This window comes from Podarcis tiliguerta, assembly GCF_965153285.1.
Source record: "Podarcis tiliguerta genome assembly, chromosome: 13".
NCBI lineage: Eukaryota > Metazoa > Chordata > Lepidosauria > Squamata > Lacertidae > Podarcis > Podarcis tiliguerta.
In genome coordinates this window covers 28,394,306-28,418,496 of record NC_139546.1, presented here as the reverse complement: position 1 = coordinate 28,418,496, position 24,191 = coordinate 28,394,306, and the positions used below count along the sequence as shown (strand labels likewise).

At 39.8% G+C, this 24,191-nt stretch overlaps 6 protein-coding genes across 6 annotated transcripts in view; all 6 read right to left on the bottom strand.

The window, feature by feature from the left end:
• Nucleotides 1-8,495, bottom strand: part of LOC310662513 (olfactory receptor 6N1-like) — a gene marked incomplete at both ends in the record, with an annotated part of 29,469 nt that extends 20,974 nt beyond the window's left edge. Inside the window, one exon of the mRNA XM_083409449.1 lies at nucleotides 8,174-8,495. Within this exon, the coding sequence (XP_083265575.1) occupies nucleotides 8,174-8,495 (322 nt within the window). The remainder of the gene's footprint in view (nucleotides 1-8,173) is intronic.
• Nucleotides 1-24,191, bottom strand: part of LOC310662094 (vomeronasal type-2 receptor 26-like) — a gene marked incomplete at both ends in the record, with an annotated part of 371,804 nt that overhangs the window by 225,835 nt on the left and 121,778 nt on the right. The gene's annotated exons all lie outside the window — the stretch shown is intronic.
• On the bottom strand, nucleotides 1,756-2,694 carry LOC310662514 (olfactory receptor 2AP1-like; the record flags this gene model as incomplete). Its single annotated transcript, XM_083409450.1, has 1 exon — nucleotides 1,756-2,694. One exon carries the CDS (start codon nucleotides 2,692-2,694, stop codon nucleotides 1,756-1,758), a length of 939 nt encoding a protein of 312 aa, XP_083265576.1.
• Nucleotides 11,088-12,026, bottom strand: LOC310662512 (olfactory receptor 2AP1-like; the record flags this gene model as incomplete). The annotated part of the gene is made up of 1 exon (XM_083409448.1): nucleotides 11,088-12,026. One exon carries the CDS (start codon nucleotides 12,024-12,026, stop codon nucleotides 11,088-11,090), a length of 939 nt encoding a protein of 312 aa, XP_083265574.1.
• LOC310662511 (putative olfactory receptor 2W6) lies at nucleotides 16,943-17,887 on the bottom strand (the record flags this gene model as incomplete). The annotated part of the gene is made up of 1 exon (XM_083409447.1): nucleotides 16,943-17,887. The coding sequence occupies one exon, from the start codon at nucleotides 17,885-17,887 to the stop codon at nucleotides 16,943-16,945; it is 945 nt and encodes a 314-aa protein (XP_083265573.1).
• LOC310662510 (olfactory receptor 2AP1-like) lies at nucleotides 22,430-23,443 on the bottom strand (the record flags this gene model as incomplete). Its single annotated transcript, XM_083409446.1, has 1 exon — nucleotides 22,430-23,443. One exon carries the CDS (start codon nucleotides 23,441-23,443, stop codon nucleotides 22,430-22,432), a length of 1,014 nt encoding a protein of 337 aa, XP_083265572.1.

Below are 24,191 nucleotides of genomic sequence, written 5' to 3'. Positions count from 1 at the left end.
AGTACAGGGCCACCGGTATTTGGTATTAGAAGAACACAATTGTTCCTAATATTTTCTAATATGTGATGATATCACATAATATCCATAGATATTTTTACATGGAGTGTGAACAAAAGAATGTGTTAAGTACCTCTATCCCAGATGAATGAGGAAATTGAAGTTTATGGAAGGTCCAATTCCTATTATTCGTTGGTCCTGGAAGAAAGCTGTACCTTTTCCATTCTTTTCCAATATTCATGATATTTGGCCTACATTTTCTTAGTTCCTTGTGTAATTTCTGCATCTGATGGTTTCACATTTCTCGTTTCATCAACAAGACGAAGTCTCCCCTTGACTGTTATTTATTATTGAGGAAAATAGGTGGCCTTGTAATAATTTATTAGCAGTGGTTTCAGAGAGATTGCCAATTATTAGTTATGAACTCCAGTGAGAGTTCAGGCAAACAAAATGAACCTAGACTGAAATAACATGGGAACGTTGCCTTATTAAAGGAAACCCCTGAAGATCGTCCTTTGGGCCAATTCACATAATGTGGGTACACTACTTCATTTCTCACCATTTGATTGGGGATTCCGAGCTGAATTGGTACACTAATTTCATTCTGAAACACTCTGTTTCAGTGGGATTCTGTCAGATTCTATAATGACCCCACCAGCATATTTTGAGTATAGACATGTTCTTAAAAAGTTTAAGGTTGGATGATTTTCAACTTCTCTGCCATTTTGTTCAAACTTCATGTGTATTAGGAAGGGAAAAACAAAATGAAGATAGAAAAAGAAAGAAACAATTGGATTGAAATTGAAAATCAAGTTTTGTACAGGGAAAGGAATAGGAATTTGTGTATTGGACATCCTGCAAACCAGGAATGGGGAACCTGTGGATACCACATGTTGATGGACTTCAACTTGGAGCTGCCCCATCAGCATGGTCAATGGTCATGGATTATGGGAGTTGGAGTCCCACAACACCAAGAAAACCACAGGTTCTTTATCCTTCCTGTATACCACCCTTGATTGAGATATTTATACTGTGGCATTGTACTATTTTTTCTGTTTGCTATACATCAATACAAGAAGTGCTACGGAGCACATTGTATAACCACACATTAAAAAATCACTCATAATTTTTATTTTTTGCATGCATTCAGTTTTATTTATAATCATGGAGAAGACCGCCAATCCTGATTCTACTAAGGCAGGCTTCCTCCACCTCGGCCCTCCAGATGTTTTTGGCCCACAACTCCCATAATCCCTAGCTTGCAGGACCAGTGGTCAGGGATGATGGGAATTGTAGTCTCAAAACATCTGGAGCGCTGAGGTTGAGGAAGCTTGTACTAAGGTCACATACCAGCATACACTCTTGTAGATGTGCATATTCTCAAGCTCCACATACGAACCTCACTGAAAATGTGCATATGCCCATGCCCTACTGCCAAGCTCTGGATCCTCCTAGCCCTGAACTTTATCCTCCTGATATTACTGCCTCTTCACCTACCATCTCTGAGTGAGTAATGAGAAAGCATGGAGAAAGACAGTAACCTTCACAAGCATTTCCCCCTCTCCCTTTAAAATTTGTTGTGCCTGTTGGTCCCAGAGGAAGAAGCAATCCAAAGGGTAGTGAAAACAGTGAAATAGGAAGAGGATGAATTCTTGAAAGGAACCTTAGTAGAAACTTCTTACCAAAATACCCATAAAGCCTGGAACCAATGTTGTTTGGAAAAGGCTTTGGATAACTATTTAGCTTTGAACCCCTAACTCACAAAAGGCCTTCTAAAATCTTCCCCGTGGCCTTCCTGAAAGATGCCTTCACATCCTTGTTTCTCAGGCTATATACAAGGGGGTTAATTAAAGGGGGAAGGACTGTATAAAAAAGAGAAAATATTTTGCTAACGTTTCTCATTGCTTCAGTTTTTGGTATCGCATATACAATGATTAATGCCCCATAGAACATGGAAACAACAATCACATGAGAAGAACAGGTGGAAAAGGCCTTCTGCTTCCCAGTGGTAGATGGGATTTTTAAAATGGCAGCAATAATATATATGTAGGAGATCACGGTCAAAAGAAAAGGGGGAAAACTGAACAAGAAACCAAGGATTAGGATGAAATATTTCACAAGGCTGGTGTCACTGCATGAGATTTTAACCAATGAAAGAGATTCACAAAAGAAATGATCAATTTCATTGGAACCACAATAATGTAGTTGCCACATCAAGATCAAACATATGGTGACCAACACAATGCTGTTGATCCAAGAGAAACTGGCCAGCTGGATACAGAGTTTACTATTCATAAGAGTTGCATAATATAGGGGTTTGCATATGGCTAAGTAGCGGTCATAAGACATCACAGAAAGCAGATAACATTCTGTACCAATCAGGAAAGCAACAACAAAAAATTGTGTGTGACATCCTTTAACAGAGATGGTTTTGTCTCCTGTCAGAAGACTGGTCAGCATCCTGGGCAGGGTGGTTGAGCTGTAGGCTGCTTCCAAAAAAGACAGATTCCCCAGGAAGAAGTACATGGGTGTGTGCAGGTGATGATCAGTCACTATAAGAAAGACCATGAGGATATTGAAAGCAATTGTCAAAATGTAGATCCCCAGAAACACAAGGAATAGAAAGATGTGCAGATGAGGGAGATCCACAAATCCCAGAAGGATGAACTCTGTGATTTCACTCAGGTTTCTCTGCATTGTGGTTGTCATCAAATGCTACATTCTGAAAGATAATTGGAAAGTAATATGAAAATGATAGCCGTTATACAATAGTTAAGTACCACTGAGTGAAGTAGTGGAAGGGAGAAATATTCCATCAACCAAGTCTCTAAAAAAAAAATACACATCACCTGGGATGACAGGTGAACTAATGCCAGTGTACTGGAAGAAGCAAAGGTCACCAGTGTTAAAGTAATGATTCTTCAACATCAACTTTGTTAGACTGGTCATGTTTTGGGGATGCCTGATTTTCATCTTTCAAAGCAACTACTCTACTCTGATCTTAGAATGATAACCATAATGCTGGTGGTCCAAAATAGAGGTTGAAAGACTCTCTCAGGGCAAATTAAAAAAAATGTAGTATAAACATTGACAACTGAGAAGCACTGGCCTGCGAGCGCTCCAATTGGAGAACAACCTTTACCAAAGGTGTCATGTGTTTTGAAGATGTTCAAACTCAGGACAAAAGGGAGAAATTGGCTAAGAGGAAGGCACTCTTGGCAAACTCTCACCATTATCAACTCCCACCCGGAAACCTATGTCCCCACTGTGGAAGGACATGTGGATCCAGAATTGTCCTCCACAGTCACTTACAAACTCACTTTTAAAACTGTGTCTATGGAAACAATCCTACTCAGCTACGAGTGATCACCAAAGAAGAAGAAGAAGGAAGGAAGGGAGACGAATATAACCTAGTTGATTGTTAAAACAGGCCACAACTTTACTGAGAAAACACAAGTAACACTGGTGCCTGACCAGTAAATGGGACACAGCATCACAAGTTTCCTCTCATTATATCATAATTTTAATTTTTTGCTTTTATTTGAATAACTGCGCTTTGAACAAGAAGGCAGCATACTAAATTTAGTAGGGGTACTCAGTGGTAAAATAGAGCAACTAGAGGCTAGCAGGCCGCTTGATACAATCTTGATTTAATTTTGATGCAATGCTTTGTACAATTGAACAATGGAGGAAAAAATATGGGAAATCTAGGAATGTTGGAGGATCATCCTTATCCACATTTCCTGAACTAATATTGTACATGGATCAGGACATACATAATCCTTTGGATTTCATATTTTTCTGAATTGTACAATATCATTTTCAGCTATGAAAATAAAGTGATAAAAGTACGTGAAGGCATTAAAATTGTTATTTCCCGATAACATGTATTTAAAAATGCATACGTACATTGTACAGTAATATGTTTTAAATATATTTCATTTTTATTGTAAAAGAGGGTGGGGACTATGAAGGACTACACAGAAATAATCAACTTTGAAAATAAGACCATAGCATAAGGAACTCCAAAATCCTAAGAGAGAATCAGGTGAGAAAAAAAATCAAAAGTATCATTAACTTAAATATAATTTGGTGGTCTTATGAGTTTGGCTGTCTTGATGTTTGATATTGGTTTCATCTGGAAAAATTGATAGAGAAATGCACTTTAGTCAATTTGGGGGTTATAAAGCTTTGTATATTGAGCAATGGCAGATAAGCATTGAGATGGAATATGCAGCTTCCATCTTGGCAGAAATAAGGAGCCTGGGAGACTTGAATTCTGAGCTGGCTGATGGATTTAGTTTTTCTACTTGGGAACCTATTGCAGGAATAACTGTTGTTGCTGTCTTGGATATTTTGCTTGTATATATATACAACTAAACCAGCCTTTCTCAACCTGTTGGTCCCCAGATGTTGTTGTACTACCACTCCCATCACCCCTAGCTAGCAAGTCTGGAGCTCAGGGATGATGGGAGTTGTAGTCCAACAACATCTGGGGACCCACAGGTTGAAAACCACTGAACTAAACAGAAGCTGCACTTGACCATGGGCTGGTTCCAGATTAAGAGAATTGCATTTAGTGCCCATGACTAAATTAACCTGTGGATTTCAGTGGGACCTAAGAGCCAACCCCAGAAGTCATCAGTGGTCTCTCAACCAAAGAAAATAGAGAACATTCAGTGCGGCCTCATATTTCTTACTATTGAATAAAGTGAGGAATTGAGAACCACACATTAATTGCAAAATACCTTTATCATGAAGGAATGAGGAGCTGAAGTTTGTATTGAGTGCAATTTCTGAGATGCTGGTCTTAGGAGCACGTTTTCTTCTATCCCCGTCTTCACAGACTTGATTGGAAGTTTATTTCTACATAGCTGCTTTACTTATTTTAGCATCCCATGGCATGTTTCTCCTCTCAGACATTATCAGAAAGATGCAGTCTCTAGCTGGTTGTTATATATTATTAGAAATCAAAGGTAAACATAATGAGAGATGGGGACTAATTATCAGAAAGGGAACATTAGCTTGAAATCTAGACCAAACTCACATGGGGATCTTGCATCCCTAGTGTCAGATGGGCACTTTAGGGACTTCCATTCTTAGAAATGTTCTTTAATGAATATTCAGATTTTATCAAGGGAAACAAAGCCCTAACTATTTTCCTTCTGCAGATGTTGATTTGGTCACTTAAAAAGTAATACTATTTGAGTGGGATTGGTGTTACTTTATTTTTTTTGAGTTGGCCTTGTGTGGAATGTATTGAAGTACCTTTGGGGGGGCAGGGGGCAGTCAGGTGGGGGGACTCCCTGATCCTGAAGGGGGTAACTGTTCCCCTGAAGGACCAGGTGTACAGCCTGGGAGTCATTTTGGATTCACAGCTGTCCATGGAGGTGCAGGTCAATTCTGTCTCCAGGGCAGCTGTCTACCAGCTCCAACTGATTCACAGGATGAGACACTACCTACCTGCATATTATCTCACCAGAGTGGTATATTCTCTAGTTATTTCCCACTTGGACTACTGCAATGTGCTGTACATGGGGCTACCTTTGAAGGTGACCTGGAAGCTACAACTAATCCAGAATGCTGCAGCTAGACTGGTGACTGGGAGTGGCCACCGTGACAATATAATACTGTTCCTGAAAGACCTACATTGGCTCCCAGTACATTTTCGAGCACAATTCAAAGTGTTAGCACTTTTAAAGCCCTAAGGGGCCTTGGCCCTCATTGTTCAGCCCGGACAATGAGGTCCAGTTGCAAGGGCCTTCTGGCAGTTTCCTCACTGTGAGAAGTGAGGTTACAGGGAACCAGGCAGAGGACCTTCTGGGTAGTGGCTCCTGCCCTGTGCAACGCCCTCCCCTCAGATGTCATGGAAATAAAAAAACTATATGGTTCTTAGAATACATCTGAAGGAAACTCTGTACAAGGAATTTTTAAAATGGAATAATAATAATAATTTATTATTTATACCCTGCCATCCAGCTGGGTTTCACCAGCAACTCTGGGCGGCTCCCAATAGAATATTAAAAACACAATAAAACATCAAACATTAAAAACTTCCCTAATGTCTAATGTTTTACAACTTATTATGTGCTGTAAGCTGCCCAGACTGGCCGGGGAAACCCAGCAGATGGGTAGGGTATAAATAATAAAATTCTTATTCTTATGTTTGTGGACAAATGCCGGCTTCCTCAGTCAGAAAGCAAGATGAGTGCCAAAACCCCATAGCCACATTTGATTAGACTTAACTGTTCAGGGGTCCTTTACCTTTCTTTTTTTAAAAGCTTTTTTACTCATGCAATTAGGAATCTTGAAATTTATGCTGTTGGGACTCCTAATCATGTGAAAGGACTCCTATGCACATACAGTTGCACATTTGCAGATTCATTGTAGGCCTCCAATTGAAGTCACATAATATAGTCTCCCCCTCCCCAGAATGATATTGATACCAAAATGGGCTACTGACTGTAGTTTCTTACAGCAGATGACAATTGTGAAACAAATGAGAAGGAAATGATCTTATAATGTAAATAAGGCAAATGGAATTGAAAATGGTATTTCAAAGTGGGAGGAGGTCATTGAACAACTTTTATAACTTATTCAAATAACTTTTATTGCTGAAAAATGAAACAAAAGTTTGTGCAATGGAGAACAGAATGTAAACTTTATTAGAAACCCCCCAAGTTCCTGCACGATCCTGTTCCTAAGGAGCACACAGAAGTCTGAGATATGCCTCTGAAATCAGTCTGCACATCCTATAGACAGATGATATCTGCAGGCGGAAAATGGTGAGAGTAAGAGAGACTGGATGTTTTTCACTCTTCGGTATTTTTTAAATGCTTAATCAGAAATGTTTTGGGAAATGAAAGGAATTTCACCTCTTTTAGAAAAATTATTTTATGTTATTATTTTCTTCTTCATTTGAACGGTTGCGTGTGTAAGAACCACCAGACCCATCCACGTTTCAATCTCTTTCTTGATTTTATTTTGTTTCATTAAGAAATTTCAGCTATGTTGATGACAGAAAAATTCCCTTAGAGTACAGATTTGTGTTCATGGAGTAGTACATATGGCAAAGTGAGGGTGGCAATTTCAGCTCTGTTTCACAGGTCACAAATCAGCCTCTAATGTCACATACCAGCATGCAAAAGTAACACATATGCACATACTCTTGTAGATGTGCATATTCTCAAGCGCCACATACAAACTTCATTGCAAATGTGCAATGCCCTACTGCCAATCTCTGTATCCTCCTGGCCCTGCAGTTTGTCCTCCTGCTATTGCTGTCTGTTCACTTGCCATCTATGAGTGAGTAATGAGAGAGAGCATAGAAAAGGACAGTAACCTTCACAAGCATTACTCCCTCTCTTTAAAAGTTGTGATGCCTGTTGGTCCCAGAGGAAGAAGCAATCCAATGGGTAGTGAAAACAGTTGCATAGGAAGAGGATGATTTCTTGAAAGGAACCTCAGTAGAAACGTCTTTCCCAAATACCCATAAAGCTTGGAACCGATGTTGCTTGGCAAAAGGCTTTGGATAACTATTTAGCTTTGAACCCCTAATTCAGAAAATGGCCTTCTAAAATCTTCCCAGTGGCCTTCCTGAAAGATTCCTTCACATCCTTGTTTCTCAGGCTATATACAAGGGGGTTAACTAAAGGCGGAAGGACTGTGTAAAAAAGAGAAAATATTTTGTTAAGGTCTCTCATTGCTTCAGTTTTTGGTGTCACATATACAATGATTAATGCCCCATAGAACAGCGAAACAACAATCACATGAGAAGAACAAGTGGAAAAGGCTTTCTGCCTTCCAGTGGTGGATGGGATTTTTAAAATGGAATCAATAATATATATGTAGGAGATCAGGGTCAAAAGAAAAGGGGGAAAACTGAACACAAAAGTCAGGATTACACTGGCATACTTCACAAGGCTGGTATCACTGCATGAGATATTGACCAATGCAAGAGAGTCACAAAAGAAATGATCCATTTCATTGGAATTACAATACTTTAGTTGCAACACCAAGATCAAATATATAGAAGTAAACAAAATGCTATTAATCCAGGAGGCACTGGCTAGCTGGATACACAGCTTACCATTCATAAGAGTTGCATAACAGAGGGGTTTGCATATAGCTAAGAAACGATCATAAGACATCACAGAGAGCAGATAACATTCTGTACCAATCAGGAGATCAAAGAAATATAATTGTATATGACATCCTTTAAAAGAGATGGTTTTGTCCTCTGTCAATAGACTGGTTAGCATCCTGGGCAGTGTGGTTGAGCTGTAGACTGTCTCCAGAAAAGACAAATTCCCCAAGAAGAAGTACATGGGTGTGTGCAAGTGATGGTCGGTCACTATGAGAATAACTGTGAGAATATTGAAAGTCATTGTCAATATGTAGATCACCAGAAACACAAGGAACAGGAAGATCTGTAGATGAGGGAGTTCCCCGAATCCCAGAAGAATAAACTCAGTAATTTCACTCTGGTTTTCCTGCATTATGATTGTCTTCAAACGTGTATAACAAAGTTATATCATATCCTGAAAGACAACTGAAACATAAGATAAGTAAAAGGTATTTGTAGTCATGAATTTTACAGGTACCACTGAGGGAAAACGTGGAAAAAGCGCAGTATGACTCAGGGATGTTTTGCAGGCTATAACCTTTCTGAAAGCTCACAATGCTAAAATGCCTGTGGAGTGAACAAAAGTTGCTCAAAAGCATACCAGCATGAATAGATAAATAGTTACCACTGTGGCAGGAAGGTAAATTGTGTATCTGTGTGCTCTGGCTTCTGTCACAGTGTTCCATTCTGCCAGAAGCAGTTTAGTCATGCTGGCCATATGACCCAGAAAAGCTGTCTGTGGACAAATGCTGGCTTTCTCAGTCTGAAAGCGGAGATGAGCACCACACCCCACAGTCAGATTCGACTGGACTTAACCGTCCAGGGGTCCTTTACCTTACTGCACTCCAGCCTAATCAGGACATGTTGCATTTAGCAGGAATACTTATTGGTATACTGGTAAAATACTCATAGAGGCTTGCATGCAACTTGACATAATCATGATGGAGAGGGCAGTGGCGTAGCGTGGGTTGTCAGCACCTGGGGCAAGGCAAGTAATTTGCGCCCCCTAACCCGGGGCAAGGCAAGTAATTTGCGCCCCCCCCCCGCTCTGTCCCTCCCCCAGATAGTCCCTCGCTCTCTCTCCACACCGCACCGCACGCCTGGCACCCTCCCCTCCACAGTGGGCAGCGACCCGGATTAGCACAGCCAGCACTGCAGTGAGAGAGAGTGAGCCAGGTAGGGGCAGAGAGCTGCGAGTGCGAGCGCCCCCCCCCCATGTTGCGCCCGGTGCGGCCAGCCCCCCCGGCACCCCCCACGCTATGCCACTGGGAGAGGGAGGAAAATTGTGAAATCTATACATATAGGGGAAACAACCTTATTCACATTTCCTGGACTAAAAGAGGGACCAGGACATAAGTATACTGTGGAGTTCAAATTTACAGAATTTTGTAATACAGAAAATAAAGGAATGTACCAAACTGCATTAAAATGTCTAATCTATAGAATACGTGTAGAAATGCATACATTAAAAATATCTATTTCAGTTTATCTTGTGAGGTATATGTATTTAATTGCAAATTTTCATACAGTATTCTTTTATTAAACACAAATGAATGTGATATTGACATATAGTATCACAGGAATAGCCATTCTTATTTTTGCCTTCAGTGCTCTACTGGTATATATGTAAATAAACCAATGGTCATATTAGGAATTGGGGGGGGGGGTCAATTCAGTTCACATTGAAAGGCAAGCATACACAATTTGTAGTTTCTGAAACAATGCATGGACCAAAACACAGCCATCCATTGAAATTTGCACTTCTCTGGATCTTGCAATAATACAGTTCTTCAGCCAAGTCATATTTCTAAAAATGCATATACTAGGGGAAAGTGTTCATATAAAACCATATATTCATGAAACAACAAGCAAAAAATGTGTTCCATTAGGGGGAACTGATTTGTAAAAAGAAGTATCTTAGGCAAATTTGCATACAAATATATGCATATTTTGATATATTTGTACTAAAATCCTAGTGAACTTTTATGAGGACTTTAAAAAAAATTCAGAAACCAGTGTGGGAATTTGGAAAACTGACCTTCAAAGTGGGAAAATGGCAACTTGAGAGAAGCCAAAATTCACAGATTTGCTCATCCCAAATTCCAACTGGCTGTTGCCTCCAAATCTTTCTCAAGCAAAGAAAATGAAAGCATTCATTACTCAAAGCAAGCAGTTCATAAACACACATTTATCACGGCGCTTCAGTTCCTGCAAATAACTTGCACTGAATGTCATTACCTCTCTCATTAATGAAGTTTCTTGTAAGCTCAATTTCGAGCAGCTTTTGGTCTTGGGAGCAAGATGTGCACTCTGTCTTCTATAAGCATCTCAATAGACAAAGCTTGCCTTCCCATAATTTCTGAATTCTGTTTAGTCTGCTATGGCTTGTTTCACATCTCAGACTTTATATATATATAAAGAGAGGTACTTTCTGTTTGATTATTATTTATTATTAAGCATAAAAGGTAAATATCTTGGGAGATGCAATAATAATCTGAGAGGGAATGTAGGTTGCAAAGATAGACTGAAGCCACATGGGGATACTTGTACTAAGGTCACATACCAGCATACACTCTTGTGCATATTCTCAAGCTCCACATACGAACCTCACTGAAAATGTGCATATGCCCATGCCCTACTGCCAAGCTCTGGATCCTCCTAGCCCTGAACTTTATCCTCCTGATATTACTGCCTCTTCACCTACCATCTCTGAGTGAGTAATGAGAAAGCATGGAGAAAGACAGTAACCTTCACAAGCATTTTCCCCTCTCCCTTTAAAATTTGTTGTGCCTGTTGGTCCCAGAGGAAGAAGCAATCCAAAGGGTAGTGAAAACAGTGAAATAGGAAGAGGATGAATTCTTGAAAGGAACCTTAGTAGAAACTTCTTACCAAAATACCCATAAAGCCTGGAACGAATGTTGTTTGGAAAAGGCTTTGGATAACTATTTAGCTTTGAAACCCTAACTCACAAAAGGCCTTCTAAAATCTTCCCCGTGGCCTTCCTGAAAGATGCCTTCACATCCTTGTTTCTCAGGCTATATACAAGGGGGTTAATTAAAGGGGGAAGGACTGTATAAAAAAGAGAAAATATTTTGCTAACGTTTCTCATTGCTTCAGTTCTTGGTATCACATATACAATGATTAATGCCCCATAGAACATGGAAACAACAATCACATGAGAAGAACAGGTGGAAAAGACCTTCTGCTTCCCAGTGGTGGATGGGATTTTTAAAATGGCAGCAATAATATATATGTAGGAGATCACGGTCAAAAGAAAAGGGGGAAAACTGAACAAGAAACCAAGGATTAGGATGAAATATTTCACAAGGCTGGTGTCACTGCATGAGATTTTAACCAATGAAAGAGATTCACAAAAGAAATGATCGATTTCATTGGAACCACAGTACCGTAGTTGCCATATCAAGACCAAGGTTATGGTGATCGCCACAATGCTGTTGATCCAAGAGAAACTGGCCAGCTGGATACAGAGTTTACTATTCATAAGAGTTGCATAATATAGGGGTTTGCATATGGCTAAGTAGCGGTCATAAGACATCACAGAAAGCAGATAACATTCTGTACCAATCAGGAAAGCAACAACAAAAAATTGTGTGTGACATCCTTTAACAGAGATGGTTTTGTCTCCTGTCAGAAGACTGGTCAGCATCCTGGGCAGGGTGGTTGAGCTGTAGGCTGCTTCCAAAAAAGACAGATTCCCCAGGAAGAAGTACATGGGTGTGTGCAGGTGATGATCAGTCACTATGAGAAAGACCATGAGGATATTGAAAGCAATTGTCAAAATGTAGATCCCCAGAAACACAAGGAATAGAAAGATGTGCAGATGAGGGAGATCCCCAAATCCCAGAAGGATGAACTCTGTGATTTCACTCAGGTTTCTCTGCATTGTGGTTGTCATCAAATGCTACATTCTGAAAGATAATTGGAAAGTAATATGAAAATGATAGCCGTTATACAATAGTTAAGTACCACTGAGTGAAGTAGTGGAAGGGAGAAATATTCCATCAACCAAGTCTCTAAAAAAAAAATACACATCACCTGGGATGACAGGTGAACTAATGCCAGTGTACTGGAAGAAACAAAGGTCACCAGTGTTAAAGTAATGATTCTTCAACATCAACTTTGTTAGACTGGTCATGTTTTGGGGATGCCTGATTTTCATCTTTCAAAGCAACTACTCTACTCTGATCTTAGAATGATAACCATAATGCTGGTGGTCCAAAAAAGAGGTTGAAAGACTCTCTCAGGGCAAATTTTAAAAAATGTAGTATAAACATTGACAACTGAAAAGCACTGGCCTGCGAGCGCTCCAATTGGAGAACAACCTTTACCAAAGGTGTCATGTGTTTTGAAGATGTTCAAACTCAGGACAAAAGGGAGAAATTGGCTAAGAGGAAGGCACTCTTGGCAAACTCTCACCATTATCAACTCCCACCCAGAAACCTATGTCCCCACTGTGGAAGGACATGTGGATCCAGAATTGTCCTCCACAGTCACTTACAAACTCACTTTTAAAACTGTGTCTATGGAAACAATCCTACTCAGCTACGAGTGATCACCAAAGAAGAAGAAGAAGGAAGGAAGGGAGACGAATATAACCTAGTTGATTGTTAAAACAGGCCACAACTTTACTGAGAAAACACAAGTAACACTAGTGCCTGACCAGTAAATGGGACACAACATCACAAGTTTCCTCTCATTATATCACAATGCTAATTTTTTGCTTTTATTTGAATGACTGCACTTTGAACAAGAAGGCAGCATACTAAATTTAGTAGGGGTACTCAGTGGTAAAATAGAGCAACTAGAGGCTAGCAGGCCGCTTGATACAATCTTGATTTAATTTTGATGCAATGCTTTGTACAACTGAACAATGGAGGAAAAATATGGGAAATCTAGGAATGTTGGAGGATCATCCTTATCCACATTTCCTGAACTAATACATAATCCTTTGGATTTCATATTTTTCTGAATTGTACAATATCATTTTCAGCTATGAAAATAAAGTGATAAAAGTACATGAAGGCATTAAAATTGTTATTTCCAGATAACATGTATTTAAAAATGCATACGTACATTGTACAGTAATATGTTTTAAATATATTTCATTTTTATTGTAAAAGAGGGTGGGGACTATGAAGGACTACACAGAAATAATCAACTTTGAAAATAAGACCATAGCATAAGGAACTCCAAAATCCTAAGAGAGAATCAGGTGAGAAAAAAAATCAAAAGTATCATTAACTTAAATATAATTTGGTGGTCTTATGAGTTTGGCTGTCTTGATATTTGATATTGGTTTCATCTGGAAAAATTGATAGAGAAATGCACTTTAGTCAATTTGGGGGTTTATAGAGCTTTGTATATTGAGCAATGGCAGATAAGCATTGAGATGGAATATGCAGCTTCCATCTTGGCAGAAATAAGGAGCCTGGGAGACTTGAGTTCTGAGCTGGCTGATGGATTTAGTTTTTCTACTTGGGAACCTATTGTAGGAATAACTGTTGTTGCTGTCTTGGATATTTTGCTTGTATATATACAACTAAACCAGCCTTTCTCAGCCTGTTGGTCCCCAGATGTTGTTGAACTACCACTCCCATCACCCCTAGCTAGCAAGTCTGGAGCTCAGGGATGATGGGAGTTGTAGTCCAACAACATCTGGGGACCCACAGGTTGAAAACCACTGAACTAAACAGAAGCTGCACTTGACCATGATTGAGATTAAGATCAAGACCATAGTTCCAGATTAAGAGAATTGCATTTAGTGCCCATGACTAAATTAACCTGTGGATTTCAGTGGGACCTAAGAGCCAACCCCAGAAGTCATCAGTGGTCTCTCAACCAAAGAAAATAGAGAACATTCAGTGTGGCCTCATATTTCTTACTATTGAATAAAGTGAGGAACTGAGAACCACACATTAATTGCAAAATACCTTTATCATGAAGGAATGAGGAGCTGAAGTTTCTATTGAGTGCAATTTCTGAGATGCTGGTCTTAGGAGCACGTTTTCTTCTATCCCCATCTTCACAGACTTGATTGGAAGTTTATTTCTGCATAGCTGCTTTATTTATTTTAGCATCCCATGGCATGTTTCTCCTCTCAGGCATTATCAGAAAGAAGCAGTCTCTAGCTGGTTGTTATATATTATTAGAAATCAAAGGTAAACATGCTGAGAGATAGGGACTAATTGTCAGAGAGGGAACATTAGCTTGAAATCTAGACCAAACTCACATGGGGATCTTGCATCCCTAGTGTCAGATGTGGGGCACTTTGGGGACTTCCATTCTTAGAAATGTTCTTTAATGAATATTCAGATTTTATCAAGGGAAACAAAGCCCTAACTATTTTCCTTCTGCAGATGTTGATTTGGTCACTTAAAAAGTAAGACTATTTGAGTGGGATTGGTGTTACTTTATTTTTTTTTGAGTTGGCCTTGTGTGGAATGTATTGAAGTACCTTTGGGGGGGGGCAGGGGGCAGTCAGGTGGGGGGGGGGGACTCCCTGATCCTGAATGGGGTAACTGTTCCCCTGAAGGACCAGGTGTACAGCCTGGGAGTCATTTTGGATTCACAGCTGTCCATGGAGGTGCAGGTCAATTCTGTGTCCAGGGCAGCTGTCTACCAGCTCCAACTGATTCACAGGATGAGACTCTACCTACCCGCATACTGTCTCACTAGAGTGGTATATTATCTAGTTATCTCCCACTTGGACTACTGCAATGTGCTCTACATGGGGCTACCTTTGAAGGTGACCCGGAAGCTACAACTAATCCAGAATGCTGCAGCTAGATTGGTAACTGGGAGTGGCCACCGAGACAATATAATACTGTTCCTGAAAGACCTACATTGGCTCCCAGTACATTTTTGAGCACAATTCAAAGTGTTAGCACTTTTAAAGCGCTAAGGGGTCTTGGCCCAGTATACGTGAAGGAGCATCTCCACCCCCAGTATTCAGCCCGGACAATGAGGTCCAGCTGCAAGGGCCTTCTGGCAGTTCCCTCACTGTGAGAAGTGAGGTTACAGGGAATCAGGCAGAGGACCTTCTGGGTAGTGGCTCCTGCCCTGTGGAACACCCTCCCCTCAGATGTCATGGAAATAAAAAACTATATGGTTCTTAGAAGACATCTGAAGGAAACTCTGTAGAAGGATTTTTTTAAATGGAATAATAATAATAATTTATTATTTATACCCTGCCATCCAGCTGGGTTTCACCAGCAACTCTGGGCGGCTCCCAATAGAATATTAAAAACATGATAAAACATCAAACATTAAAAACTTCCCTAATGTCTAATGTTTCACAACTTATTATGTGCTGTAAGCTGCCCAGACTGGCTGGGGAAACCCAGCAGATGGGTAGGGTATAAATAATAAAATTCTTATTCTTATGTTTGTGGACAAATGCCGGCTTCCTCAGTCAGAAAGCGAGATGAGTGCCAAAACCCCATAGCCACATTTGATTAGACTTAACTGTTCAGGGGTCCTTTACCTTTCTTTTTTTTAAAGCTTTTTTACTCATGCAATTAGGAATCCTGAAATTTATGCTGTTGGGACTCCTAATCATGTGAAAGGACTCCTATGCACATACAGTTGCACATTTGCAGATTCATTGTAGGCCTCCAATTGAAGTCACATAATATAGTCTCCCCCTCCCCAGAATGATATTGATACCAAAATGGGCTACTGACTGTAGTTTCTTACAGCAGATGACAATTGTGAAACAAATGAGAAGGAAATGATCTTATAATGTAAATAAGGCAAATGGAATTGAAAATGGTATTTCAAAGTGGGAGGAGGTCATTGAACAACTTTTATAACTTATTCAAATAACTTTTATTGCTGGAAAATGAAACAAAAGTTTGTGCAATGGAGAACAGAATGTAAACTTTATTAGAAACCCCCCAAGTTCCTGCACGATCCTGTTCCTAAGGAGCACACAGAAGTCTGAGATATGCCTCTGAAATCAGTCTGCACATCCTATAGACAGATGATATCTGCGGGTGAAAAATGGTGAGAGTAAGAGAGACTGGATGTTTTTCACTCTTCGGTATTTTTTAAATGCTTAATCAGAAATGTTTTGGGAAATGAAAGGAATTTCACCTCTTTTAGAAAAATTATTTTATGTTATTATTTTCTTCTTCATTTGAACGGTTGCGTGTGTAAGAACCACCAGACCCATCCACAGTTCGATCTTATTGATTTTATATTGTTTCATTAAGAAATTTCAGCTATGTTGATGACAAGAAAATTCCCTTAGAGTACAATTCATGATTGGAGGCCCCTTTCATGAACAGATTTGTGTTCATGGAGTAGTACATATGGCAAAGTGAGGGTGGCAATTTCAGCTCTGTTTCACAGGTCACAAATCAGCCTCTAATGTCACATACCAGCATGCAAAAGTAACACATATGCACATACTCTTGTAGATGTGCATATTCTCAAGCGCCACATACAAACTTCATTGCAAATGTGCAATGCCCTACTGCCAATCTCTGTATCCTCCTGGCCCTGCAGTTTGTCCTCCTGCTATTGCTGTCTGTTCACTTGCCATCTATGAGTGAGTAATGAGAGAGAGCATAGAAAAGGACAGTAACCTTCACAAGCATTACTCCCTCTCTTTAAAAGTTGTGATGCCTGTTGGTCCCAGAGGAAGAAGCAATCCAATGGGTAGTGAAAACAGTTGCATAGGAAGAGGATGATTTCTTGAAAGGAACCTCAGTAGAAACGTCTTTCCCAAATACCCATAAAGCTTGGAACCGATGTTGCTTGGCAAAAGGCTTTGGATAACTATTTAGCTTTGAACCCCTAATTCAGAAAATGGCCTTCTAAAATCTTCCCAGTGGCCTTCCTGAAAGATTCCTTCACATCCTTGTTTCTCAGGCTATATACAAGGGGGTTAACTAAAGGCGGAAGGACTGTGTAAAAAAGAGAAAATATTTTGTTAAGGTCTCTCATTTCTTCAGTTTTTGGTGTCACATATACAATGATTAATGCCCCATAGAACAGCGAAACAACAATCACATGAGAAGAACAAGTGGAAAAGGCTTTCTGCCTTCCAGTGGTGGATGGGATTTTTAAAATGGAATCAATAATATATATGTAGGAGATCAGGGTCAAAAGAAAAGGGGGGAAACTGAAGACAAAACTCAGGATTATACTGGCATACTTCACAAGGCTGGTATCATTGCATGAGATATTGACCAATGCAAGAGAGTCACAAAAGAAATGATCCATTTCATTGGAATTACAATACTTTAGTTGCAACACCAAGATCAAATATATAGAAGTAAACAAAATGCTATTAATCCAGGAGGCACTGGCCAGCTGGATACACAGCTTACCATTCATAAGAGTTGCATAATAGAGGGGTTTGCATATAGCTAAGAAACGATCATAAGACATCACAGAGAGCAGATAACATTCTGTGCCAATCAGGAGAGCAAAGAAATATAATTGTATATGACATCCTTTAAAAGAGATGGTTTTGTCCTCTGTCAATAGACTGGTTAGCATCCTGGGCAGTGTGGTTGAGCTGTAGACTGTCTCCAGAAAAGACAAATTCCCCAAGAAGAAGTACATGGGTGTGTGCAAGTGATGGTCGGTCACTATGAGAATAACTGTGAGAATATTGAAAGTCATTGTCAATATGTAGATCACCAGAAACACAAGGAACAGGAAGATCTGTAGATGAGGGAATTCCCCGAATCCCAGAAGAATAAACTCAGTAATTTCACTCTGGTTTTCCTGCATTATGGTTGTCATCAAACGTGTATAACAAAGTTATATCATATCCTGAAACACAACTGAAACAGAAGATAAGCAAAAGGTATTTGTAGTCATGAATTTTACAGGTACCACTGAGGGGAAAATGTGGAGAAAGCGCAGTATGACTCAGGGATGTATTGCAGGCTATAACCTTTCTGAAAGCTCACAATGCTAAAATGCCTGTGGAGTGAACAAAAGTTGCTCAAAAGCATACCAGCATGAATAGATAAATAGGTACCACTGTGGCAGGAAGGTAAATTGTGTATCTGTGTGCTCTGGCTTCTGTCACAGTGTTCCATTGTGCCAGAAGCAGTTTAGTCATGCTGGCCATATGACCCAGAAAAGCTGTCTGTGGGCAAATGCTGGCTTTCTCAGTCTGAAAGCGGAGATGAGCACCACACTCACAGTCAGATTCGACTGGACTTAACCGTCCAGGGGTCCTTTACCTTACTGCACTCCAGCCTAATCGGTACATGTTGCATTTAGCAGGAATACTTATTGGTATACTGGTAAAATACTCATAGAGGCTTGCAGGCAACTTCATGTAATCATGATGGAGAGGGAGGAAAATTGTGAAATCTATACATATAGGGGAAACAACCTTATTCACAGTTCCTGGACTAAAAGAGGGACCAGGACATAAGTATACTGTGGAGTTCAAATTTACAGAATTTTGTAATACAGAAAATAAAGGAATGTACCAAGCTGCATTAAAATGTCTAATCTATAGAATACGTGTAGAAATGCATAGATTAAAAATATCTATTTCAGTTTATCTTGTGAGGTATATGTATTTAATTGCAAATTTTCATACAGTATTCTTTTATTAAACACAAATGAATGTGATATTGACATATAGTATCACAGGAATAGCCATTCTTATTTTTGCCTTCAGTGCTCTACTGGTATATATGCAAATAAAACAAATGGTCATATTAGGAATGGGGAGGGGGATCAATTCAGTTCACATTGAAAGGCAAGCATGCACAATTTGTAGTTTCTGAAACAATGCATGGACCGAAACACAGCCATCCATTGAAATTTGCACTTCTCTGGATCTTGCAATAATACAGTTCTCCAGCCAAGTCATATTTCTAAAAATGCATATACTAGGGGAAAGTGTTCATATAAAACCATATCTTCATGAAACAACAAGCAAAAATGTGTTCCATTAGGGGGAACTGATTTGTAAAAAGAAGTATCTTAGGCAAATTTGCATACAAATATATGCATATTTTGAGATATTTGTACTAAAATCCTAGTGAACTTTTATGAGGACTTTTAAAAAATTCAGAAACCAGTGTGGGAATTTGGAAAACTGACCTTCAAAGTGGGAAAATGGCAACTTGAGAGAAGCCAATTGATTTCAGTGGAGGAGTCTACCCCCAAAGCCTCCAAATCTTTCTCAAGCAAAGAAAATGAAAGCATTCAGTGCTGTCACAGCTTTGTTACTCAAAGCAAGCAGTTCATAAACACACATTTATCACGGCGCTTCAGTTCCTGCAAATAACTTGCACTGAATGTCATTACCTCTCTCATGGATGAAGTTTCTTGTAAGCTCAATTTCGAGCAGCTTTTGGTCTTGGGAGCAAGATGTGCACTGTGTCTTCTATAAGCATCTCAATAGACAAAGCTTGCCTTCCCATAATTTCTGAATTCTGTTTAGTCTGCTATGGCTTGTTTCACATCTTAGACTTTATATATATATAAAGAGAAGTACTTTCTGTTTGGTTATTATTATTAAGCATAAAAGGTAAATATCTTGGGAGATGCAATAATAATCTGAGAGGGAATGTAGGTTTCAAAGCTAGACTGAAGCCACACGGGGATACTGCAGGCCCATAGTCACAGAAGTAGGACACTGTGGGGATTTCCCTCATTTGGAAATATTCCCACTCCTTTCCTGAATGTTCAGAGTAATTCTTCTTTTAAGCACTACCTCTTTTACTTTTACTTAATTATAAGGAGCAGGGAAGGCATTTGGGCAATATACAGCTTAAGGCCTCATTGAAAAGTAAGGCAATAGATGTGGTATTGACTTATTATTGTGAGTTGTTCATGAGGGTATGTGCTTTTCGTTTCATTAGACCTTTCGGCAGTGCAGTGCATCCTACTTTTTATGTTTTATTTTTTACCCACATACTGGGTAAAAGGAATTTTTGACATGCCTAGAGTGCAATGAACTGTGGTCATTGATCCAGACCAACCTGTAGCTGAAACCGGGAACAATATGTGAACCAACACAAAGCCATCCTTTTAAATTCACTCTTCTATGTTGGAATGTGTTGATGGTGTGTGGAAGGGCTAGGTGTGACCATCGCCTACCCCTTCAAATTTGGGTATTCCGTTAAAGGAATCCAGCGGTCGTGGATCCTGTCCGATGCCTGTGTGGCGGGGGGCCGTGGCACGACCCTCGGTGACATCAGGGGAGAGCTTATAGTTGTATTAGCATCAACAGGCTCCGCCTTCTGGTGAACAAACCCCTTTTGGGCTCACCCCTCTCTGAGTGGGTGGAGTCAATCTGTCGTTGTCCAATGCCTAAGCCAATACCTTCTCACTTGCTGTAATCAATAAAGTTGTGGCCTTTTCTTTCCCGTTAAACTTATACTCTATGACTATGTGTCTTCATTCCAGAAAGCGGGGATCGGGTCCTCGAACCACAATATGTGAACCAACACAAAGCCATCCTTTTAAATTCACTCTTTTATGAATTTTGCAATGCAGTTCTCCAGCCAATTAATCTGTACAAAAGTGCATACACTGAGATAAGGTGTGTATTGGGGAAAATAAAATACATAATGCATTATATTAGGAAAAAATGCCTGAAAGAAATCAGTAAATTCGCAAACAGAAATGTGTATCTCTTGAGAAATGTGCACCAAAAGGCTTTCATTAGGATTTATTCCCCCCCCCCCACTCAAAAATTGCTGCAGGTGTGAAGAACTGGATTTAAGATTGGAAATATGAGAAAATAAGAGAAACCAAAACTGGCAGATTCATCTATCTTTATCTACAACAAAACCATGGTAGGGGATAAGGAACCAAGAGAAGTGAAACTGGCAGATCCGTTCATCCCTAGACATCCATAGGATTTGTTTTACTTTATTCATTTATTCCAAAAGATGTACATACTGCTGGATCGCATTAAAATCTCAAAGTGGTTTTCAGCAAGAATGAAAACTTAAATTATCACCAAATACAGATAACTATTTAAAGCTTTTTTAAAAAAATAAGAGCGGCAGTATGCTAAAATCCAAATTAAAATCCCCATGCCTGGATACATTGGCCTAAAGAAAAATGTTTTTGGCAGGTGCCAAAAAAAAGTACAGTAAAGGCACTTGCCTTAAGTCAATAGGCAGAGAGTTCAAAAGTGCATAAATCTTATGAGGCATTTTTAGCAGGCCCAATTCCACGGACTGATGCAGTTAAGTGGGCATAGATGGAGTAAGGTGATGTCACAGTTCAATTTATCCCAAGCTTTATGTAGCTACACCTTTAAATAGGCCTGGCAGCAAATTGGCAAGCAGTGTAGGTTCTGAGCAGAGGTGCTATATGCTGATAGGGTAGATATTCAGTTGCATTGTAGAGAACCTCTGGAAAAAAAACCTCTTCAGATGTAGCACTGAAACCACTGTAACACTATACCTCCAATTACAATTACTCAGAGTCAGTTCAGGAGGATACCAACATCTGAAGAGACATCAAGAAGCATGAGCAAAGTCCCACTCCTCCCTTTAACTCTCTATGCCAGGGGTGTCAAACTCAAATTCATCGGGGGCCGCATCAGCAGTTTGATCACCCTCAAAGGGCCGGTTGTATCTGTAGGACTATGTGTCCACTCTTTATTATCATAAATAAAAACAAGTGGAGGTTTCCTGAATGCATGTAAAGTGGAGGTTTCCTGTGTAGAACTGCCGGCGCCGCTAGAGGGCAGACGTTCTCTGGCTTGTAGGCTGCCGCGCATGCGCTGAAGAGGCGGCTTTCTTGTGTCAAAAAAAAAAAAGTGAGAATAAAAGGTGAAGGCTGGCGGCCGGCGGCGGCTACACGGGCCGCATGACGAGGTCTGGCGGGCCGGTTTCGGCCCGCGGGCCTTGTGTTTGACACCCGTGCTCTATGCCAATTCCTTAAACATATATGGCCACAGTGAACAGTTACACTGAAACAGATGCTTGAAAACAGGCATTGGGAAACATGGCCCTCCAGCTATTTTTGGACCACAACTCCCACTATCCCTAGTTAACAGGACCAGTGGTCAGGGATGACAGAAATTTTAGTCTCAAAACATCTGGAGGGCTGAGTTTGCCTATGCCTGCTTGAAACTAACTTTCAAGCAAAAACCTTCAACTTCCATGACTTCCCCCACCCAACTAATTTGTATAATTTCTTGCTCTGACATGATAATGATATGGGTGAGGGTTTATATAGCTAAGGCAGTAATCTAAATTCTGTTTATTTGGGAGTAAGCCTCATTGAATTAAATACAATGGACTTCTGCATAGACATGATTAAAAATCAGAGCCCGAACAATCAGACATTTATCCTCCACACCCATCCAACTTTATTTCTTAGAAGAAACAAGCTATCAGTATTTGGAACTAAGAGGCACAAATTTCCCTTCCAGAATTTTCCAGCAGCCTTTCTCAGAGCCTCTTTGACATCTTTATTTCTCAGGCTATAGATGAGGGGGTTAATTAAAGGAGGGAGGACAATGTAAAGCAGTGGAAAGATTTTGTTAAGGTCTCTGATGGTTTCATTTTCTGGTTTGAAATATGCAATGAATATTGATCCATAGAAGATAAAAACAACAATGATGTGAGAAGAACAGGTGGAAAAGGCCTTCTGCTTCCCAGTGGTGGATGGGATTTTTAAAATGGCAGCAACAATAAATATGTAGGAGATAAGGGTCAAAAGAAAAGGAGGAAAACTGAACACAAAAGCCAGGATTAGAATGACATATTTCACAAGGCTGGTGTCACTGCATGAGATTTTAACTAATGAAAGAGATTCACACAAAAAATTATCAATTTCATTGGAACCACAATAATGTAGTTGTGACAATAAGACCAAGCATATGGTGATCAACACAATGCTGTTGATCCAAGAGCAACTGGCTAGCTGGATACAGAGTTTACCATTCATAAGAGTTGCATAATATAGTGGTTTGCATATGGCTAAGAAACGATCATAAGACATCGCAGAGAGCAGATAGCTTTCTGTACCAATCAGGAGACCAACAACAAAAAATTGTATGTGGCATCCTTTAACAGAGATGGTTTTGTCTCCTGTCAGGAGACTGCCTAGCATCTTGGGCAGAGAGGCTGAGCTGTAGACTGCTTCCAAAAAAGACAGATTCCCCAGGAAGAAGTACATAGGTGTGTGCAGGTGATGATCAGTCACTATGAGAAAGACCATGAGGACATTGAAAGAAATTGTCAAAATGTAGATCCCCAGAAAAACAAGGAACAGAAAGATGTGCAGATGAGGGAGATCCCCAAATCCCAGAAGGATGAACTCTGTGATTTCACTCAGGTTTCTCTGCATTGTGGTTGTCATCAAATGCTACATTCTGAAAGATAATTGGAAAGTGATATAAAGTGATAGCCGTTATACAATACAGTAGTTAAGTACCACTGAGTGAAGAAATGGAGGAGTTAAAGATTCCATCAACGGTGTATCTGAAAAAAAATGTACATCACTTGGGAAGACAGGTGAAGTAATGCCAATGTACTGAAGAATCATGAATTGTGCAGGCTCTTTATATTAGCCAGATTTAATATGTTTCCCTCGATGATAGTGAGAGGACGATATTTAGCTCTCCCAGAATCAGAGCATCTCTGCAAATGTAGAAAACAGGAACCTGATACTTTGGAGCATATTTTCTTTTCTTGTGATTTTGGCATTTATGCCAGAAGACAATTATTAGAGGCCTTACAACTCAATAAGCTGATTTCTATGCTACCAACGGTTCAAGACCTGCTTTTGGACAGGAATGATCAAATTACTTTAATAGTGGCTGAATTTTTGAGTGCTGTCCATGTAGAAAGACCGGGCCATTATAAAGAGATTTAGTGGTTCCTAATTTATCGGTAATGTGGTAGGGTTGTATTCTATTATTTATGCAAATTGATTTTCTCTGGAGTTAGAGATCTGACGGGGACAAACCTTGTTATGCTGAGCTCCTATTTTGCACAATTTGTATACGGTGTCTGTTTGATAATGTGTGGTTTGCTATGCCTAATAAAGGATATTTGATTTTTTGGCCAATGTACTGGAAGAAGGAAAACTCACC